At 48.8% G+C, this 16,897-nt stretch overlaps 1 protein-coding gene across 1 annotated transcript in view; it reads right to left on the bottom strand.

Moving 5' to 3' along the window:
• Positions 1-16,603, bottom strand: part of LOC122552378 (ras GTPase-activating protein nGAP-like) — a gene marked incomplete at its 5' end in the record, with an annotated part of 28,274 nt that extends 11,671 nt beyond the window's left edge. The window contains 7 exons of the mRNA XM_043695128.1: positions 1,774-1,874; positions 3,127-3,328; positions 3,974-4,210; positions 5,939-6,083; positions 10,478-10,622; positions 13,373-13,921; positions 16,427-16,603. Coding sequence (XP_043551063.1) covers positions 1,774-1,874; positions 3,127-3,328; positions 3,974-4,210; positions 5,939-6,083; positions 10,478-10,622; positions 13,373-13,921; positions 16,427-16,603 — 1,556 coding nt within the window. The remainder of the gene's footprint in view (positions 1-1,773; positions 1,875-3,126; positions 3,329-3,973; positions 4,211-5,938; positions 6,084-10,477; positions 10,623-13,372; positions 13,922-16,426) is intronic.
• Between the last annotated feature and the right edge of the window lie 294 nt (positions 16,604-16,897).

Genomic DNA, 16,897 nt, shown 5'->3' on the forward strand with positions numbered 1-16,897 from the left:
CACACACAGACACACACGCACCCACACACATACGCACACACGCACATACATGCACACACATGCACACACACACGCACATGCACCAACGTGCACACAGACACACACAAGCACGCAGAGACACACAAGTGCACGTGCACACAGACACACAAAAACAAACACACAGTCACACACACAGACACACATGTATGTACATCCAAGCACACACGCACACATACACAGACACAAGCGTACGCACACAGACACAAGACACACAAACACACACAGTCACATACACATGTACATGCATGTGCGCACGCACACAGACACACGCACACATACAGACACATGCAGACACACACACACACAGACACGCGCACACATGCACTTGTACACAGACACACACACAGACACATACACACACAGACATACACAGACACACACACACAGACACATACACATGACAGAAAAAAACACACACCTTTGGTCCTTTTCCAAACCACACAGTAGCCAGCTAGATACTCAGTCCCCTATCCTGATATTGAAACATCCTACTGGGCAACATTCTTCAGTGAACCCCTTGACCCAATAATCCAATGGAAATATGCCACTAATCCCCTTACATCACCTTCAGAGCACACTTCCTGACCCTGCATTCGATTTTGTTTGACTTCTCAATTTTACTCATGACCGGTTATAGATCAGACATAGGGGAGACAATGTGCTCGTGGTATTATCGCTGGACTATTAATTCTGAAACTCAGCTAATGTTCTGGAGACCCAGGTTCCAATCCTGCCATGGTAGCCAGTCGAATTGGAATTCAATTAAAAAATCCAAAATTAAGGGTCTAATGATGACCATAAAGCCATTGTCAATCTTTGGAAAAACCCATCTGGTACACTAAAGTCCTTGAGGGATGGAAATTGCCATCCTTACTCGGTTTAGCCGACATGTGACTCCAGACCAACAACAATGTGGCTGACTCTGAACTGCCGTCTGGAATGGACAATAAATGCTGGGCTGGCTAGAGATACCCACACCCCACTTAAAATAGAGAACATTGATCTTGATTTTACATCCTGATCCACGTGGTTCATGAGGATAGGGAATGGGACTCCGAGAGAATACAGTTACACTCCTTGGAAGGCTGATTTAGTTGGAATGTGCAAGATATGAAGGGGAGGAGATAAGACAGAAACTATTCCCAATGGTCAGGCAGTTTTGAACAGCAAGGTGGGAATCTACAATGAAAGCCAGAGTTTTCAGGAGGGAATTTAAGAAACACCTCTATACACAAGGGGCAAAAGAACATTAAAACCTACTTTTGCACACAGCAATGGACATTGGTTACATGGAAAGCTGGTGATATATAGAATCTTATCAACAAAACATGCTAAAGGGAGCTGGGACAAAAGGTGTTACTTGCTAAGCTGTGGATCAGCGACAGAAAGCTGTCGAGACCCAGCCACTGAGAGTCTCTGAGACCGAGATAGCGAGGTTTTTGATTAGTACGTGGATCAGGAGGGTGGGAGAATGGGACTGAGACAAACATCAGACATGACTGAAAGGCAGAGCTGACCCAGTGAGCCATGTGGCTTTATGCGGCTCCCATATCTTGTCTTATCAATCGAAATTGAAGGTTGGAACCTGTTTGAGTGGCTGAATGGTCTGTTCCTGCTATTTATCCCTGTACTTGAGAAGCTTGTTGGAATTGCTCTTCTGAAATCACTCCCAATTCCGGGAATCCTAATCCATTGCCTACCCCACCTCTGTTAGTAAGGGTTATTCGGACTTACCCAAAGTCTTGGTAATGTATCAGCGGTATGTTTGGGTTTTTCAGAGAGTGGGTGATTCCATTGAGAATGTCGGGGAGAGGTCTCAGTCTGCCCAGTTCTCGCTATCATTTGTAGGCGATGGCAACGACAGGGTGCAGTAAGAATAGACATGAAAAGGGAAAAAAATTAGACAGGCAGCAACACGAGTTGTAAGCTTCGTCATTTTAAAAAGACATTTATTAGTCATCATGTTTAAGAATGTCAAAGGAGTTCGGCTGCAGCTTTTTCTGATGCATTGCCAACTCCACTTACCTCCCCCTTTCTTATCCTCCCCCCGTCCTCGGAAATATTTCTCCAACCCTACATCTTTCGAGCCCAGCTTTCGTTCGCCTACCCTGGTCTCTCCTTGACAGAAAAACAGAAGTTGCTGGAAAAGCTCAGCTGTTCTGAGGAAGGGTCACCAGACCAGAAACGTTAACTCTGATTCCTCTCCACGGATGCTGCCAGACTTGCTGAGCTTTTCCAGCAATGTCTGTTCTCGTTTCTGATTTACAGCATGCACAGATCTTTCAGTTTTTAATCTTCTTGATCGGTTCAGAGACAAAACTTTGCAAGATTCTTACTAGGATAACACAACTGTAAAGGACCTTGGTACACCACATGATGTCTAAAAGGTGCTGGTTACAAAATAAATCCACATTGCACTTCAATGTCATTACCTCAAAGTCCATTAAAGGGAAAATTCTCTATACAATGCCAACCACCAAATAGAAATAAAGTGGCATCCCCATTTGAATATTTATTCTGACAACACCAACTCAGTGGCTGTGAATCAGCAAAGCACTCCTAGTGAGGGCTGACCAGGCTAAAGCTAGTCAAACCCATTTCTTGTTGGACTAGGAAGAGATGTCCAAGAGTCATTCTAACAGCCTTTCTCAACATGAGAGTGTTGGTTCAGGGCCATTGAGTAAACCAGGTTCAAAGTCAACAGCTCAGACAGAGTGGAGAATCATAGAACCCCTACAGTCTGGAAACAGGCCCTTCGGCCCAACAAGTCCACACCGACCCTCCACAGAATAACCCACCCAGACCCATTCCTCTTCACTTACCCCTGACTAATAGACCTAACCTACATATCTCTGGACAATTTAGCATGGCCAATTCACTCTAACCTGCACATCTTTGGACTGTGGGAGGAAACCGGAGCACTCGGAGGAAACGCACACATACACGAGGAGAATGTGCAAACTCCACGCAGTCGCCTGAGGCTGGAATCAAACTCTGGTCCCTAATGCTGTAAGGCAGCAGTGCTAACCACTGAGCCACAGTGCCACCTGAAAAATAACAGCCAGCTCAACCTGTCACAACCATTACCTGCTCCAGGCGAGACATGGTGTCACAGAGAAGTAAGTGCAAGATGGACAGACCCAAACCCAGGTCAATACAGCCTTCAAACTCTGAGCTGTTGATGCTGGGCTCTGGACTGGAAATGTTTGTCAGGAAGATTTTCATGTTGTCCCAGTTTGATTCCAGGAAATTGTCCATGAAGGTCATGTAGCCCTCTTTGTCTTCAAACCTGTAGGGTGAGCAAAGACCAAACTGGGTACCTCTATGTAAAGCCTCAACTGGTGCAGAAACAAGACAGATACCGTGTCTCTGGGGAGAGACTGCGCACAGGTAAGGAGCAAGTCAGGCTTCGATAATTGTGGAACGTACTGTGAAATCACGCCGTCCCTGACTCTGATTTTACCAACCCAGCCAATATCATAAATAGCGCAGCTCCCACTAGATACTTGCCAAAGGTGCATCACTCTGAAAGCTTATGATTTCAAATAAACCTGTTGGACTATAACCTGGTGTCGTGTGATTCCTGACTTCACCTTTTTAATGAGACCTTAAATTAAGGTGCCACCTCCCCTCTGCAGTGTAAATAATCATATGGCACTATTCCAAAGGGCAGCAGGGAAGCACTCTCTGATGCTCTGGTCAGTGCTTATCCCTCAATGACATTACAAAGTCAGATCATTGCTGTTTGTCGGACCTGTATGTGCGCAAATTGGTTCCTGTGCATCCTACATTACAGCAACGATTTGACTCTAAGAACAACTCTTTGACAGCAAAGCACTTTCCAATACCCCAATACAGGCGCTAAACAAATCTTCTTCTCCCACAGATTTGTGTCCGAGCTCAGCAGCTGAGATCAGACTGATGGTGTACATACGTGGTAAAGTTGGCCAGGTTCTGAATGACTTTGGCGATGAGTGTGAGAGTCCGCGCGGTGCTGTCGTTGGGGTATTCCTGGGTCAGACTGAATAGGCTGGGCGACATTATCGCGGGGCAGAGGAAACGCAGAAACAATGAGGCACAGATCATCCGCATCCCGAGCTCCGCCTTTCCCCGACTGAGACATTGCTGCTGCCAAGTTGCGAATATCTCCCTCAGCTCATCGGGAAAGATGCTGTGAAAGGAAAGGAGGAAGAAAAGTCGGAGACACCTCCATTTGTACAAATTCAGGGCAAATCCTGACACACCGGGGATGTGCAAATTGGTGATTTGATTTTATTTATCGTCACATGTACCGAGGTACAGTGAAAAGTTTTGTTTTGCAAGCAGTACAGGCAGATCATACCATACAATGTGCGTCAGGGTGATGGAACAGCGTGAGGAATACAATGTTACAGCTGCAGCAAAGGGGAACAAGGAGCAGGATCAATATTCAATTTAAAATTTGAGAAGTCCGTTCAGAAGCAGGGACGGTGCAATTCTTAAATGTGTTGGTGCATGTATTCAAACTTTTATATCTTCCTAGTAGGGTAACAAAACGTCTGGAAATGAACCTTCCAGCTCAGCGAGCAAACCTACATCCAAAACCTCAACCTCAGCTACAAATCTTCTCAAATTCCGCTTCTATATCTTCTGCCCAAAGGAGATGATAACCGGGGTGGGAGGGGTCCATGATGATGTCGGCTGCCTTCCTGAGGCAGTGGGGAGTGTAGGTGGAGTCAATGGATGGGAGGCTGGTTTGTGTGATGGACTGGGCTGTGTCCACCGCTCTCTATAGTGTCTCAGTCCTGGGCGGAGCAGTTGCCGTACCAAGCCGTGATACACCCGGATAGGACCTTTCTGTGATGCATCTATAATAATTGGCAAGAGTCTTTATGGCCGTGCTGAATATCCTTAGCCTCCTGATGAAGTAGAGGGTTAACATCACCCATTCTCGCACATCCCAGAAAAAACCTTTGGGATTTTGTTTTTTTTTAATCATGGGGTGTGAACATTGATTGCTTCATGCTTAATGGAAGCAAGACAGAGAGAATGCTGAGAGTCGTTATATTAGGGGATCATATTCACAAGACACGGGGTTGGCCCATTTCAGAGAGGATCAATCTCTCGGAAATAAGGGTCTGTCATCTCTGGAATCATCCATCCCAGAGGACTGGATGTATATAAATGAGTTCAGCTGATTCTTGGACATTAAAGCAGTCTAGGGGTCAAGCGTGGCTTGATCAGAGGGTCAGTCCTGATCCAATATGTTGGGGAACATAAGCTAAAGGGAGCTTCCATCCTCCTGCTATCCTCTGATCCCTCCTCACATTCCTTTCCAGGATGTCAGCGTTGCTGGTCAGGCCAACATTTATCCCACGTTAAATCATCCTTGTGCGGTTGGCTTTGAGGTGGAGGGAGACCTACCGCGCGGTTATAGGGGGATTTTGTCCCAGTACTCTGAAGGAACGGCGATATATTGCCAAGTCAGGATGGCGAGTGGCTCGGAAGGGAACTTACAGATGGTTCCCTGGCATCTGCTGCCCTTGTCCACCTCGGGGACAGAGCTCACAGGTTTGGAAGGTGCTGGCAGAAGGTGGGTACTGCAATGCAATGTGTGGATAGTACACACTGCTGCTACTGTGCATAGGTATTGAAGGGATTGAACGTTGAAAATAGTGGATGTGGTGCCAATCAAACGGGGGTTGCTTTGTCCCAGACGGTATTGAGCTCCTTGAGTGTTGCTGGAGCTGCCCCCATCCAGGCCAATGGGGAGTATTCCATCACCCTCCTGACTTGTAGATGCTGGACAGGCTTCGGGGAGTTGGGAGGTGTGTTACTCGCTAAAGGATTCCCCTGACCTGCTCTCGTAGCCACTGCGTTCAGATGGCTGGTCCAGTTGCAATTTTTTTAATGTACTCACCAACACGAATCTGTGATTTGCCGAAACGCCTCCTCACAGACGGCCTTCATATTGGCTTGGTTCTCTGACACGTCATTGGCTGAACATTTGTTGGGATCGACTTCATAATTTTCCTCTGGATTGTAAAGCCTGGTCACAAAGTCTCCTGCGGATGACACCGAGGGAGATTACAGCCCTCCTTAACACAGCGCCAGAATCCTCCAGCCTGGATGGATTGCTGATCGAGCTGGGGGACCTCGAGGAGACTGACTACTCTCAGAACCCCTCTCCCCTGCTTCGAAATGCCAATCCCCCTGTTATTCAAGTTCCGAAAAACGAGGGTCGCGACCTCACCTGGGACAGCAGAGCCAGCAGGGGGAGTTGTAAGAGCTTCCTGGTCAGACAGGGGTGGCACTAATGCCAAGGTCCAGGCAGTGCCAGGGTGTCTGCTTGTTCCGCTCTTCCCCCACCCCCCCGGCCCTGTCTTTGCAGCGAGCTGTTAGGAGGGATTGGCCTTTATAGCAAGATGGCTCAAGTATAATCGAGTCTTGCTGCAGCTGTTCGGGGCCTTGATGAGGCCATACCTGGAGTACTGCGTTCTATTTTGGTCACTATGCCAGGGATAAGGTACACTTATCATAGGGGGAGTGTTTAGATTAGATTAGATTACTTACAGTGTGGAAACAGGCCCTTCGGCCCAACAAGTCCACACTGACCCGCTGAAGCGTAACCCACCCATACCCCTACATTTTACCCCTTTACCTAACACTACGGGCAATTTAGCACGGCCAATTCACCTGACCTGCACATCTTTGGACTGTGGGAGGAAACCGGAGCACCCGGAGGAAACCCATGCAGACACAGGGAGAATGTGCAAACTCCACACGGTCAGTCGCCTGAGTCGGGAATTGAACCTGGGTCTCTGGCGCTGTGAGGCAGCAGTGCTAACCACTGTGCCACCGTGCCGCCCACTAATGCTGGTGGGTGTTTTGAAGACCCACCAGCTTGAATCCTGGGAAATATGAGGAGAAACTGGGTCCGTATTCTCTGGAGTTTCAAAGAACGAGAGGGGTCCAGAACTAGGGGTCATTCAAGGCTTCAATGGACTAATTCAGAATGAGATAAGGAGATGTGCTTCAGTCAGAGTTTGGGTGATCCTGTGGGATTCCCAACAAATGAGACCATGGAGGCAAAATTAAGAAGGAAGAGGTAGATCTCTAGAGGCTAATGGTGTCAAGGGTAGAGGGGAGAGATTGGAAGTGCAGTAGTGAGATAGGGGGATCAGCCATGGTCCCACTGAATGCCAAGGGAAGACTCAATGGGCCGAATGGTCCACTCTCGCTCCGATCTTTTGTTTGTATGTGTGTGTGTGTGTGTGTGCGTGGGCCATGGGCACCTGTCCACAATGACTTCACAACATCTCAAAGCCTAGTCCTGACGATGTCCCCAGTGAGCATCCCTTGGCCAAGTTGAGGCCTGAACCCAACCTGCTGAGGATTGAAGAATGCCCCTGGATCTCCACAGCAGTCACTTCAAGATAGTCAAGATGCCCATAGATCAATAGGCCCATGCTTGGGAGCAGCTCCGACAACGTAAAGGGTCTGGTGAGTCCACGATAGAATAATATTTTTTACAAAACACTTTGAAAACCCAAAGTTTTCATATTTACACAATATTATATAGATAACACAACAGAGTTGTGAATGCATGGAATGTGTTGCCAGCGGTGGTGGTGGAAGCAGAGTCATTAGGGACATTTCAGCAACTGCTGGACAGGCACTTGGAGAGCAGTGAGTTGAGGGGTGCGTAGGTTAGGTTATTTTCGTTTAGATTAGGAATAATCCTCGACACAACATTGTGGGCCAAAGGGCCTGTTCTGTGCTGTACTTTTCTATGTTCTAGGTTCTAACACAACAACTGTGATAAAGATATGCTAAATGTTACCACGTTGATTTAATGTGTGGCTTTTGTTGAGGCCCAGGGTTATTGTTAATTTTCAAGCATTAAAATGGGCTGCTTTGGGGTAATAATTCAGCAAGACAGAAGAATCACAGATGTGAAGTGAGGAGGGACTGTATAAATGGAGAGAAAATTCAGCCAAGATAGGAAGAGAGATGTTCCATGGGGCAGGAAGAAGCAGAAGCAATGGGCCTCCCTGGGCATTCCTGCTTGTGGATTTTGGGAATAAGATAGCAGGTTGTATGGGGCTGGGGGTACTTTGAACCTGGAGACTGGGGCTGTTTTCCCTGGAGTGTCGGAGGCTGAGGGGTGACCTAATAGAGGTTTACAAAATTATGAGGGGCATGGATAGGATAAATAGGCAAAGTCTCTTCCCTGGGGTGGGGTAGTCCAGAACTAGAGGGCATAGGTTTAAGGTGAGAGGGGAAAGATATAAAAGAGATCAAAGGGGCAACTTTTTCACACAGAGGGTGGTGTGTGTATGGAATGAGCTCCCAGAGGAAGTGGTGGAGGCTGGTACAGTTACAACATTTAAAAGGCATGAATAGGAAGGATTTGGAGGAACATGGGCCAAGTGCTGGCAAATGGGGAGAGATTAATTTAAGGTATCTGGTCGGCATGGATGAGTTGGACCGAAGGGCCTGTTCCTGTGCTGGACATCTCTCTGACTCTATGTGTTGTTCCAGTGAGAACATGGGCAAACCTCTCTTGTTATGATGTGAGGAGCCACTAGATGGCAGGAGTCTCATGCCCAAACTTGCTCTATTGGGTCCATCCATTCGTGACCAATCAGAGACTCTGAGTCAGGGGGATTGGCATGAAACCAGGTAGTCCTGCTCACACAAAGAGTGATGCCAATCTACAACCTTCCCTTCCAAAAGGGCTGTGAATGAGTGCAGTTAACTGAAATCCTCAAAGAATGAGATGGCTAGGTACTTGCTGGTGAATGGCATTAGGGGGCAGAGACTAAACAGATTAAATTAGATTCCCTGGAAACAGACCCTTCGGCCCAACCAGTCCACACTGACCCTCCAAAGAGTAACCCACCCAGACCCATTTCCCTCTGTCTAATGCACCTAACACTACGGGCAATTTAGCATGGCCAATTCACCTGACCTGCACATCTCTTTGGACTATGGGAGGAAACCAGAGCACCCGCAGGAAACCCACGCAGACACGGGGAGAATGTGCAAACTCCACACAGACAGTCACTCAGGGCTGGGATCGAACCTGGGTCCCTGGCGCTGTGAGGCAGCAGAGCTAACCAGAGCCACCGTGCCACCTGGGGCTGTCATTTCCAAACCGGTCACTGAAGATCTCAATGGGCTTGAGGAGCAGAATGGTCTCCTCCTGTTCCTTCACTTTCTGCAGCATTCAATCAGAGTTTTGCGAGAGCAGTCGCTCAGTCCGTTTGTGTTTTAAGCGACATGAAGTGACCCCTTCGCCCATCTCCTCTCACCCCATCTTTTAGGTTTTAAAAAATTCTTGAAGTGGTTGTGGCTATGGGTGGCAAGGCCAGCATTTGACCCTCACCCCTTAGTGCTCTATGAACTGAGCCAACATACTGAGCCATTTCGGAGGTAGGAGTGGAGCGGAGTTAGGACTCAAACACACTGCTTTTGGATTGGAGTCACGTGTAGTCCAGACCGGGTAATGACATTGGATTTCCTTCCCTAAGAACATGAGTGAACTGGACGGGATTGGACAGCAGTTGCCAATGGTTGCCTTGGCTACCAACTCGAGGACCGGATCCAGATCGATTATAAATCCCACTGGCCGATCTGACTGAACTCTGGCCCCTTCAGCGTTAGCCTGAATGCCCTATCCAGTGACATGAGCGCTGTGCCACCATTTTGGATATGGCCAGACCAGCACCAAGATGGGCAAGTGGCTGGGGACATTCGGTAACTTTGGAGAGCTCACAACCTAAGATGCCAAACTCCCACACACTATTATATTGGAGATTCCAGGAGGTAAAGATTCCACCATCACCTGCAAATTCCCCTCCAAGCCGCTCACCATCCTAACTTGGAAATACCCAAGGTTGCTGGGTTGAAATCCTGGAATTCCCTTGCTAATGGCATTATGAATCTACCTACACCCCTAGGACTCCAGTGATTCAAGAAGTTTACTTGTCACCAGCTTCTCAAGGGGTAACTAGGGACGGGTAATAAATGCTGGGCCCAGCCAGCGATGCCCATATCCCATGCACGAAGGTAGAAAAATTATTAAGAGCAACTAAATAAAATTGTGAGCTGCTTCCCCCCAGCTTTCCTTGAACGCTCGAATTTACTGGATGAAAAAGTGTCAGAGATGATGGTTGTTTGACCCTTAAATCCAGTTTGGTAACGAAAGAGCCATTCATTTTCCAACTGGCTATAGAGAGGCAGAGCGCCCAGAGGATGGACCAATGGGGTGAAGGATGGATGGTTTGGGTTGGTGGTCAGTTGATGAAGCCTCCAGGATTTGGCGACTCCAATCCCAGCCTCCACGAGGTGAAGGTCGTTTCCCGCTCCATCACCCACCCCCCCCACCCCCTCCACCCACCCAGCTCTCCCCACTGCACCGCTCCATCCCACACCACGACCCCATCGATCTTACCCAGGGTTTCGATCAGGTACTTCTGTCCAACCAGCTTCATGTATTCATCGATGGCTTTGGTAGCCAAGGTGTTCTCCCGGAAAAGCACGGAATGTTTCTCCTCACAGCGGTCAACCTCCACTATCCCCAACTCAATCAGGAAATCCTACATGGCAGGGACAGAAGAGTTACGTCCATGAGCCCATCAGATAGGAGTCCAATTCCATTTAAATAAGACTAAGAGATCAGGGTCCTAGGGTGAGTAGATGCTGGAGCAGCATTGATGTTCCGTAGACCCTAATTCCGTTCTCCTCCCCATCCGGCACCTTTTCAGGAAGAATACAAAATGCACACTTCCTTTTCCTGGGCATTTCCTGGTCACATGTCCTCAAATACCCAGCTCAGGCGTGACCCCATGTGCAGCTGTATTGACTGCTCAGCCTCCCAGTCCCACCAGAGTAGGGTGCAGGTTCTGCCCATCGCCTCTGTGTCGGCACGCTGAATGAGCAACACCTTTTGGATTGATTCAGAGGCTGCGCCCACACGTTACTCAGTACGTCGGGCACAGCAACAAAATGGACAACAATTTGCATATCGCCCTTTTACCGGGAAAGGCTTGGACATATGATTGGTGCTCAGTCTAACATTCAGTGTCTCTGAGCCAATTGCTTCCTATCCAATTCCCCAAACCGTGAGTGTAAATCTCAAACACAAACCCACAATCAGGATCTCTGTGATTCAGACAGAATTTGAATCCAAAGTTCCAACCAGCTCCCAGAATGAGGACAAAGCAAATTACTGTAGATGCTGGAATCTGTTCTGAGAATAACAAATGCTAGAGATCTCAACGGGTCTGGCAGCATTCCTGGAGAGAGAGAGCGAGCTAACATTTCGAGTCAAGATGCAGAGTCATCTAGCCCCAGAATGAGGTCAGTGGGAGGGAGGAACCTGGTGATCCAGCAAGTCAGGAAGCTCTCACCCCATCACTCGGCCCAGGGGTCAAACTGAGCTCAGATTCTTTCTGCAGGGGCATGAAACTGGTTTGGCTAGAATCTAGGCAACTCTGTGAAAATAAAATTGAACAATTTTCCTCACCAATCAAGCCTCATTTGTAGAGTGCAGACTGTGTGGGAAATGGGTCTCATGTGATTATAGAACAGTACAGCACAAAAGAAGGCCATTTGGCCTATTGTTTATAAACTAGCCCTCCAAATGAAACAAATCAGGGCAAGACTTATACACTTAATGGTACGGTTCTGGGGAGTGTTGCTGAACAAAGAGACCTTGGAGTGCAGGTTCATAGCTCCTTGAAAGTGGAGTCGCAGGTAGATAGGATAGTGAAGAAGGCGTTTGGTACGCTTTCCTTTATTGGTCAGAGTATTGAGTACAGGAGTTGGGAGGTCATGTTGAGGCTGCACAGGACATTGGTTAGGCCACTGTTGGAATATTGCATGTAATTCTGGTCTCCTTCCTATCGGAAAGATGTTGTGAAACTTGAAAGGGTTTAGAAAAGATTTACATGGATGTTGCCAGGGTTGGAAGATTTGAGCTGTAGGGAGAGGCTGAACAGGCTGGGGCTGTTTTCCCTGGAGCGTCGGAGACTGAGGGGTGGCCTTATTGAAGTTTATAAAATTATGAGGGGCATGGATAGGATAAATAGATAAGGCCTTTTCTCTGGAGTGGGGGAGTCCAGAACTAAAGGGCATAGGTTTAGGATGAGAGGGGAAAGATATAAAAGGGGCCTAAGGAGCAATGTTTTCATTCAGAGGGTGGTACGTGTATGGAATGAGCTGTCAGAGGAAGTGGTGGAGGCTGGTACAATGACAACATTTAAGAGGCATCTGGATGGGTATATAAATAGGAAGGGTTTGGTGGGATATGGGCCGGGTGCTGGCAAATGGGACTAGATTAGGTTAGGATATCTGGTTGGCATGGACGGGTTGAACTGAGGGGTCTGTCTCCGTGCTGTACATCTCTATGAGTCTGTGAAGTCTCCCTCTGTTGCCACTCCCCTGCTCTTCCCCCACAAACCAAGGCCCTCCAAATTTCCTTCCTTTCAGGAGTTTATACCGATTCCCTTCTGAAAATGAGTGTGGGATTTACTGCCACTGGCCTTCCAGCACGTTTCAGGTGACAGCAACTCAAATAAAACCCCACCCTCCCCTTGCGATTCTGAATGTAGCCTCCCTGAGTAAACTGGGCCATTCCGAGGACGTGCTTAACACAGAGGGAGAGAGAAATGGTCAACGAGTCCTTCCTCAGCACCCTGACCTGGGGATTAATTAACCACCATACCCTTCGGCAAGGTTAGGAAGTGATAGACCCAGAGGGTCTCAATGTTGCTCTCAAGAGATAGAGAGAGAGAGGACTGGCAATGGGTTAAGCACATCTCAGGCAAGGGGTGCAGTGCCCTCAGTGAGCACATGGATTGAGCCGGTGCTGTTGGCATCAGTCCACTGTACGAACCAAACCATGGAGCTGCCTGAGCGAACAAGCAGCCCATGGAGGGGGGCAGGTCTTCCGATGGTGCAGTTACATCGAGATATTCCAGCTAGCATTCCAGTCCACTCTGCCCAAGGCCCGGCAGGATCCTAGGCAGAGTTGTGGAAGGTTACCAAATTGTTGTGGGCAGCTCAGTGGTTAGCACTGCTACCTCACAGCGCCAGGGACCTGGATTTGATCCCAACCTCGGGCGACAGTCTGTGTGGGGTTTGCACATTCTCCCCGTGCCTGCGTGGGTGTGCTCTAGTTTCCTCCCGCAGTCACAAAGAGACGTGAGTTAGGGTGGATTGGCCCACAGTGTGCCCAGGGATGGGTAAATGCGGGAATATGGGAGGTCTGGGTTAGATGCTGTTTGGAGGGTCAGCGTGGATACGATGGACCGAATGGCCTCCGTTGGGACCCTACGACTCGTACCTTGGCTTTCCCGACGCTCTGTAGGACGTGAACCAGGGCAGAGGCTACCTCCTCCTTATCCTTCACTTTGAGAGCCGGCTCGAGCACGGAGCACAGGGTGGTGTAGTTACAGATGAGGTACTCGGCAAACTCCTTGTAGTGTATCATCGGCAACACCTTGATGTTCTGGTACCGCAGGTTAATCCGAATGGTGGGCACATTGAGCTTGCCCTTGTTCAGGGGGGGCGCGTTGATGTTGTACCATTTCTCCACGTGTTGGCGCCCTGTCACCTCGCTCAGGGGGATGGTGACGGAGCCAAGGGCACTCATCTCCTTCCTCTTCTTGTCGTCATCCCGGAAGAGGTGCAAGGTGACCTCCTTTGTCGGGGGCAGGCTGCCGAACTCAAAGTGCTCGCCCCAGAAGAGCGCCTCCTGGCTGAGCTTGCTGGTAGTGCGGGCGTACAGCGAGCCGTCGAGATGCAGCTCACAGAAATACCTCTTCTTGGGGGTCAGGTCCTTGGCTTCATTCACCCAGAGGCTCAGCATGTTCTCCACCCTCTCGCAGTTATCCTGCAACAGCAAGGCAACAGGTTACAACCCAGAGAGACAGAGAGAGAGAGACTGCATTTAGGTAGCACCCTTCCCAACCGCGGGGCATCCAGTAGCACCTCAGAGCCAATGGTCATCATCCGGTGACAGTCTATTCATGGAATCACATAGATGGTTCAGGCCATTCAGCCTGTCCAGATCATGCTGGACCTACTGACTCACAGGAAGCCTCCTCACCCCATCTCACTGCACCAACAAATCCATCAATCCATTCTCCCTGGGGCTTAGCCACGTTCTTATTTACACAGGGGGTGGTTCACGTGTGGAATGACCTTCCTGAGGAAGTGGTGGATGTGGGTACAGTTACAACATTTAAAAGACATTTGGATAAGTTCATGAATAGGAAAGGTTTGGAGGGTTACAGGCCAGGAGCAGGCAGGTGGGACTAGTTTAGTTGGGATTGTCGATTAGAGTGGTGCTGGAAAAGCACAGCAGGTCAGGAAGCATCCGAGGAGCAGGAAAATCGATGTTTCGGGCATAAGCCTTACATCAGGAATCAGGGTTTTTGCCTGAAACATCTATTCTCCTGCTCCTCGGATGCTGCCTGACCTGCTGCGCTTTTCCAGCACCACTCTAATCTTGACTCTAATCTCCAGCATCTGCAGTCCCCACTTTCGCCAAGTTTGGGATTATGTTCAGCATGACACTAGTTGGACCGAAGGGTCTGCTTCCATGCTGTATGACTCTATGGCTGACCCTTCAACCTCAAACTGTGGGAGCACAATGCACATTCTCACTGCTCTCTGGGTTAAAACCTTTCTCCTGAATTCTCCATTGGGCTATTTCTATTGACCGACTGTAATTTCTGACTCCCCTGTACTAGGTGGTGTCTCATTGCAGCAACGCACTTAATAAATATCTAACAAACTTGGATATTGGTTCATTACATTTTATATTTCCCAAAGGTTCAGGGAATCAGAAAGCAATTAAATAAAGGGGTTCTGCTCAGACCATCCGAGTCACAATGATTGATGGATGACAGAGTGGTTACAAGAGCAGGTCAGAGGCTAGGAATCCTGCAGCGAGTAACTCCCTCCTGACTCCCCAAAGCCTGTCCACCATCTACAAGGTACAAGTCAGGAGGGTGATGGAATACTCCCTACTTGTCTGGATGGGGGCAGCTCCAGCATCACTCAAGAAGCTCAACACCATCCAGGACAAAGCAGCCGCTTGATTGGCACCACATCCACAAACATCCACTCTCTCCCCCACCGATGTTCAGTAGCAGCATCTACAAGATGCACTGCAGAAACTCACCAAGACTCCTTAGTCAGCACCTTCCAAACTCATGACCATTTTCATCTAGAAGGACAAGGGCACCAGATACATGGGATTACCACCTGCTGAAGGTTCCCCTCCAAGCCCCTCACCATCCTTACTTAGAAACATATCCCTGTTCCTTCAGTGTCACTGGGTCAATGTCCTGGAACTCCCACCCTAAGGGCATTGTGGGTCATGTTAAAAAGAATCATCCATGGGATGAGGCTGTCACTGGCTGGGCCAGTATTTATCGCCCATCCCTAATTGCCCAGAGTGCAGTTAAGAATCAACCACACTGCTGTGGGTCTGGAGTGACGTGTAGGCCAGACCGGGTATGGATGGCTGTTTCCTTCCCTAAAGGACGTAGTAAACCGGATGGGTTTTTCCCCAGCAGTTGGTCATCATTAGATTCTTAATTTCAGATTTTTTTATTGACTTTAGATTCCACCATCTGCCGAGGGGGCATTGAAACCCAGCTCCACGGAACATGACCACGATAATACCACTAGGACATCAACTGCAGCGGTTCAAGAAGGCAGCTCACCACCCCACCCTCTCCAGGGGCAACTAGGGATGGGTAATAAATGCTGGGCCCAGCCAGGGATGCCCACATCCCATGAAATAAAATAAAAAGCAAAATCTGGACAATTGAGAACATGGAAGGCTCAAGATTGGTGACCATTCAAACCAAGGAGCAGGACGCTGCCTGAACTGCTGTGCTTTTCCAGCACCTCTCTAATCCAGAATCTAGTTTCCAGCATCTGCAGTCATTGTTTTTACCTAGACCATTCAAACCAATCAAAACCACTCTTTCGGTCAGAGGGGCGTGTGGTGTTGGTGCGCTCTGCTACAGAGTGTGTTTAAGGCTGAGGAGACAAGCTCTGGTTTGGTTGGGGGGATTTGAAGGCTATTCGGGGGTGGGGGGGGCGGGGGGGGAGCATGTTGGGAATGTGGAATTTGGAACACAAACAGGTCAGCCATGTTCTTATTGCATGGTGGAGCAGTCTCAAAGGGCTGAATGGCCTCCAGGTGCTCCTAACCCACATGCACATATATTTGTATTTCTTCCAGCCAATGCCCGGGGAAAGTAGCTCTGAGCTGAGTTGTACTGGAGTAGCACAGACAGGGTTTCAGTCCTGGTGCTTGTAACTGAGCCCATTGCCCCCACACCCTCCCACCTGCCCAGAGCAGGCCGCTGTCTCCTACCTTGTTGGGCTGGACCGTTCGAAGAAGATTCTCTATCCATTTGTCTCTCTCAGCAGCAGATGTGCAGCCAAAACAGCGACTCCCTCTGGAATTAATCACCTGAAACGCCGAGAGTTTGAGTGTCAGACTGGTCAATGGCACATGGGACCTTGCTGGGAATAAATGCCTCCTGAGAAATCAACCTTCAGTCCCAAGAACAGGCAAGCAACTCGACTCCACACACACACATACACACAGACACAGACACATACACACAGACAGACACAAACACACACACAGACACACAGACAGACACAAACACACACACAGACAAACATACACAGACACAAACACACACACAGATACACAGACACAGACACAGACACATACACACAGACAGACACAAACACACACACAGACAAACATACACAGACACACACAACAGACAAACATACCCATGGGAATGTACTCAACCGGGACCTTGGGTGCATG

The sequence above is a fragment of the Chiloscyllium plagiosum genome, chromosome 8 (genome assembly GCF_004010195.1).
Source record: "Chiloscyllium plagiosum isolate BGI_BamShark_2017 chromosome 8, ASM401019v2, whole genome shotgun sequence".
Classification (NCBI taxonomy): Eukaryota; Metazoa; Chordata; class Chondrichthyes; order Orectolobiformes; family Hemiscylliidae; genus Chiloscyllium; species Chiloscyllium plagiosum.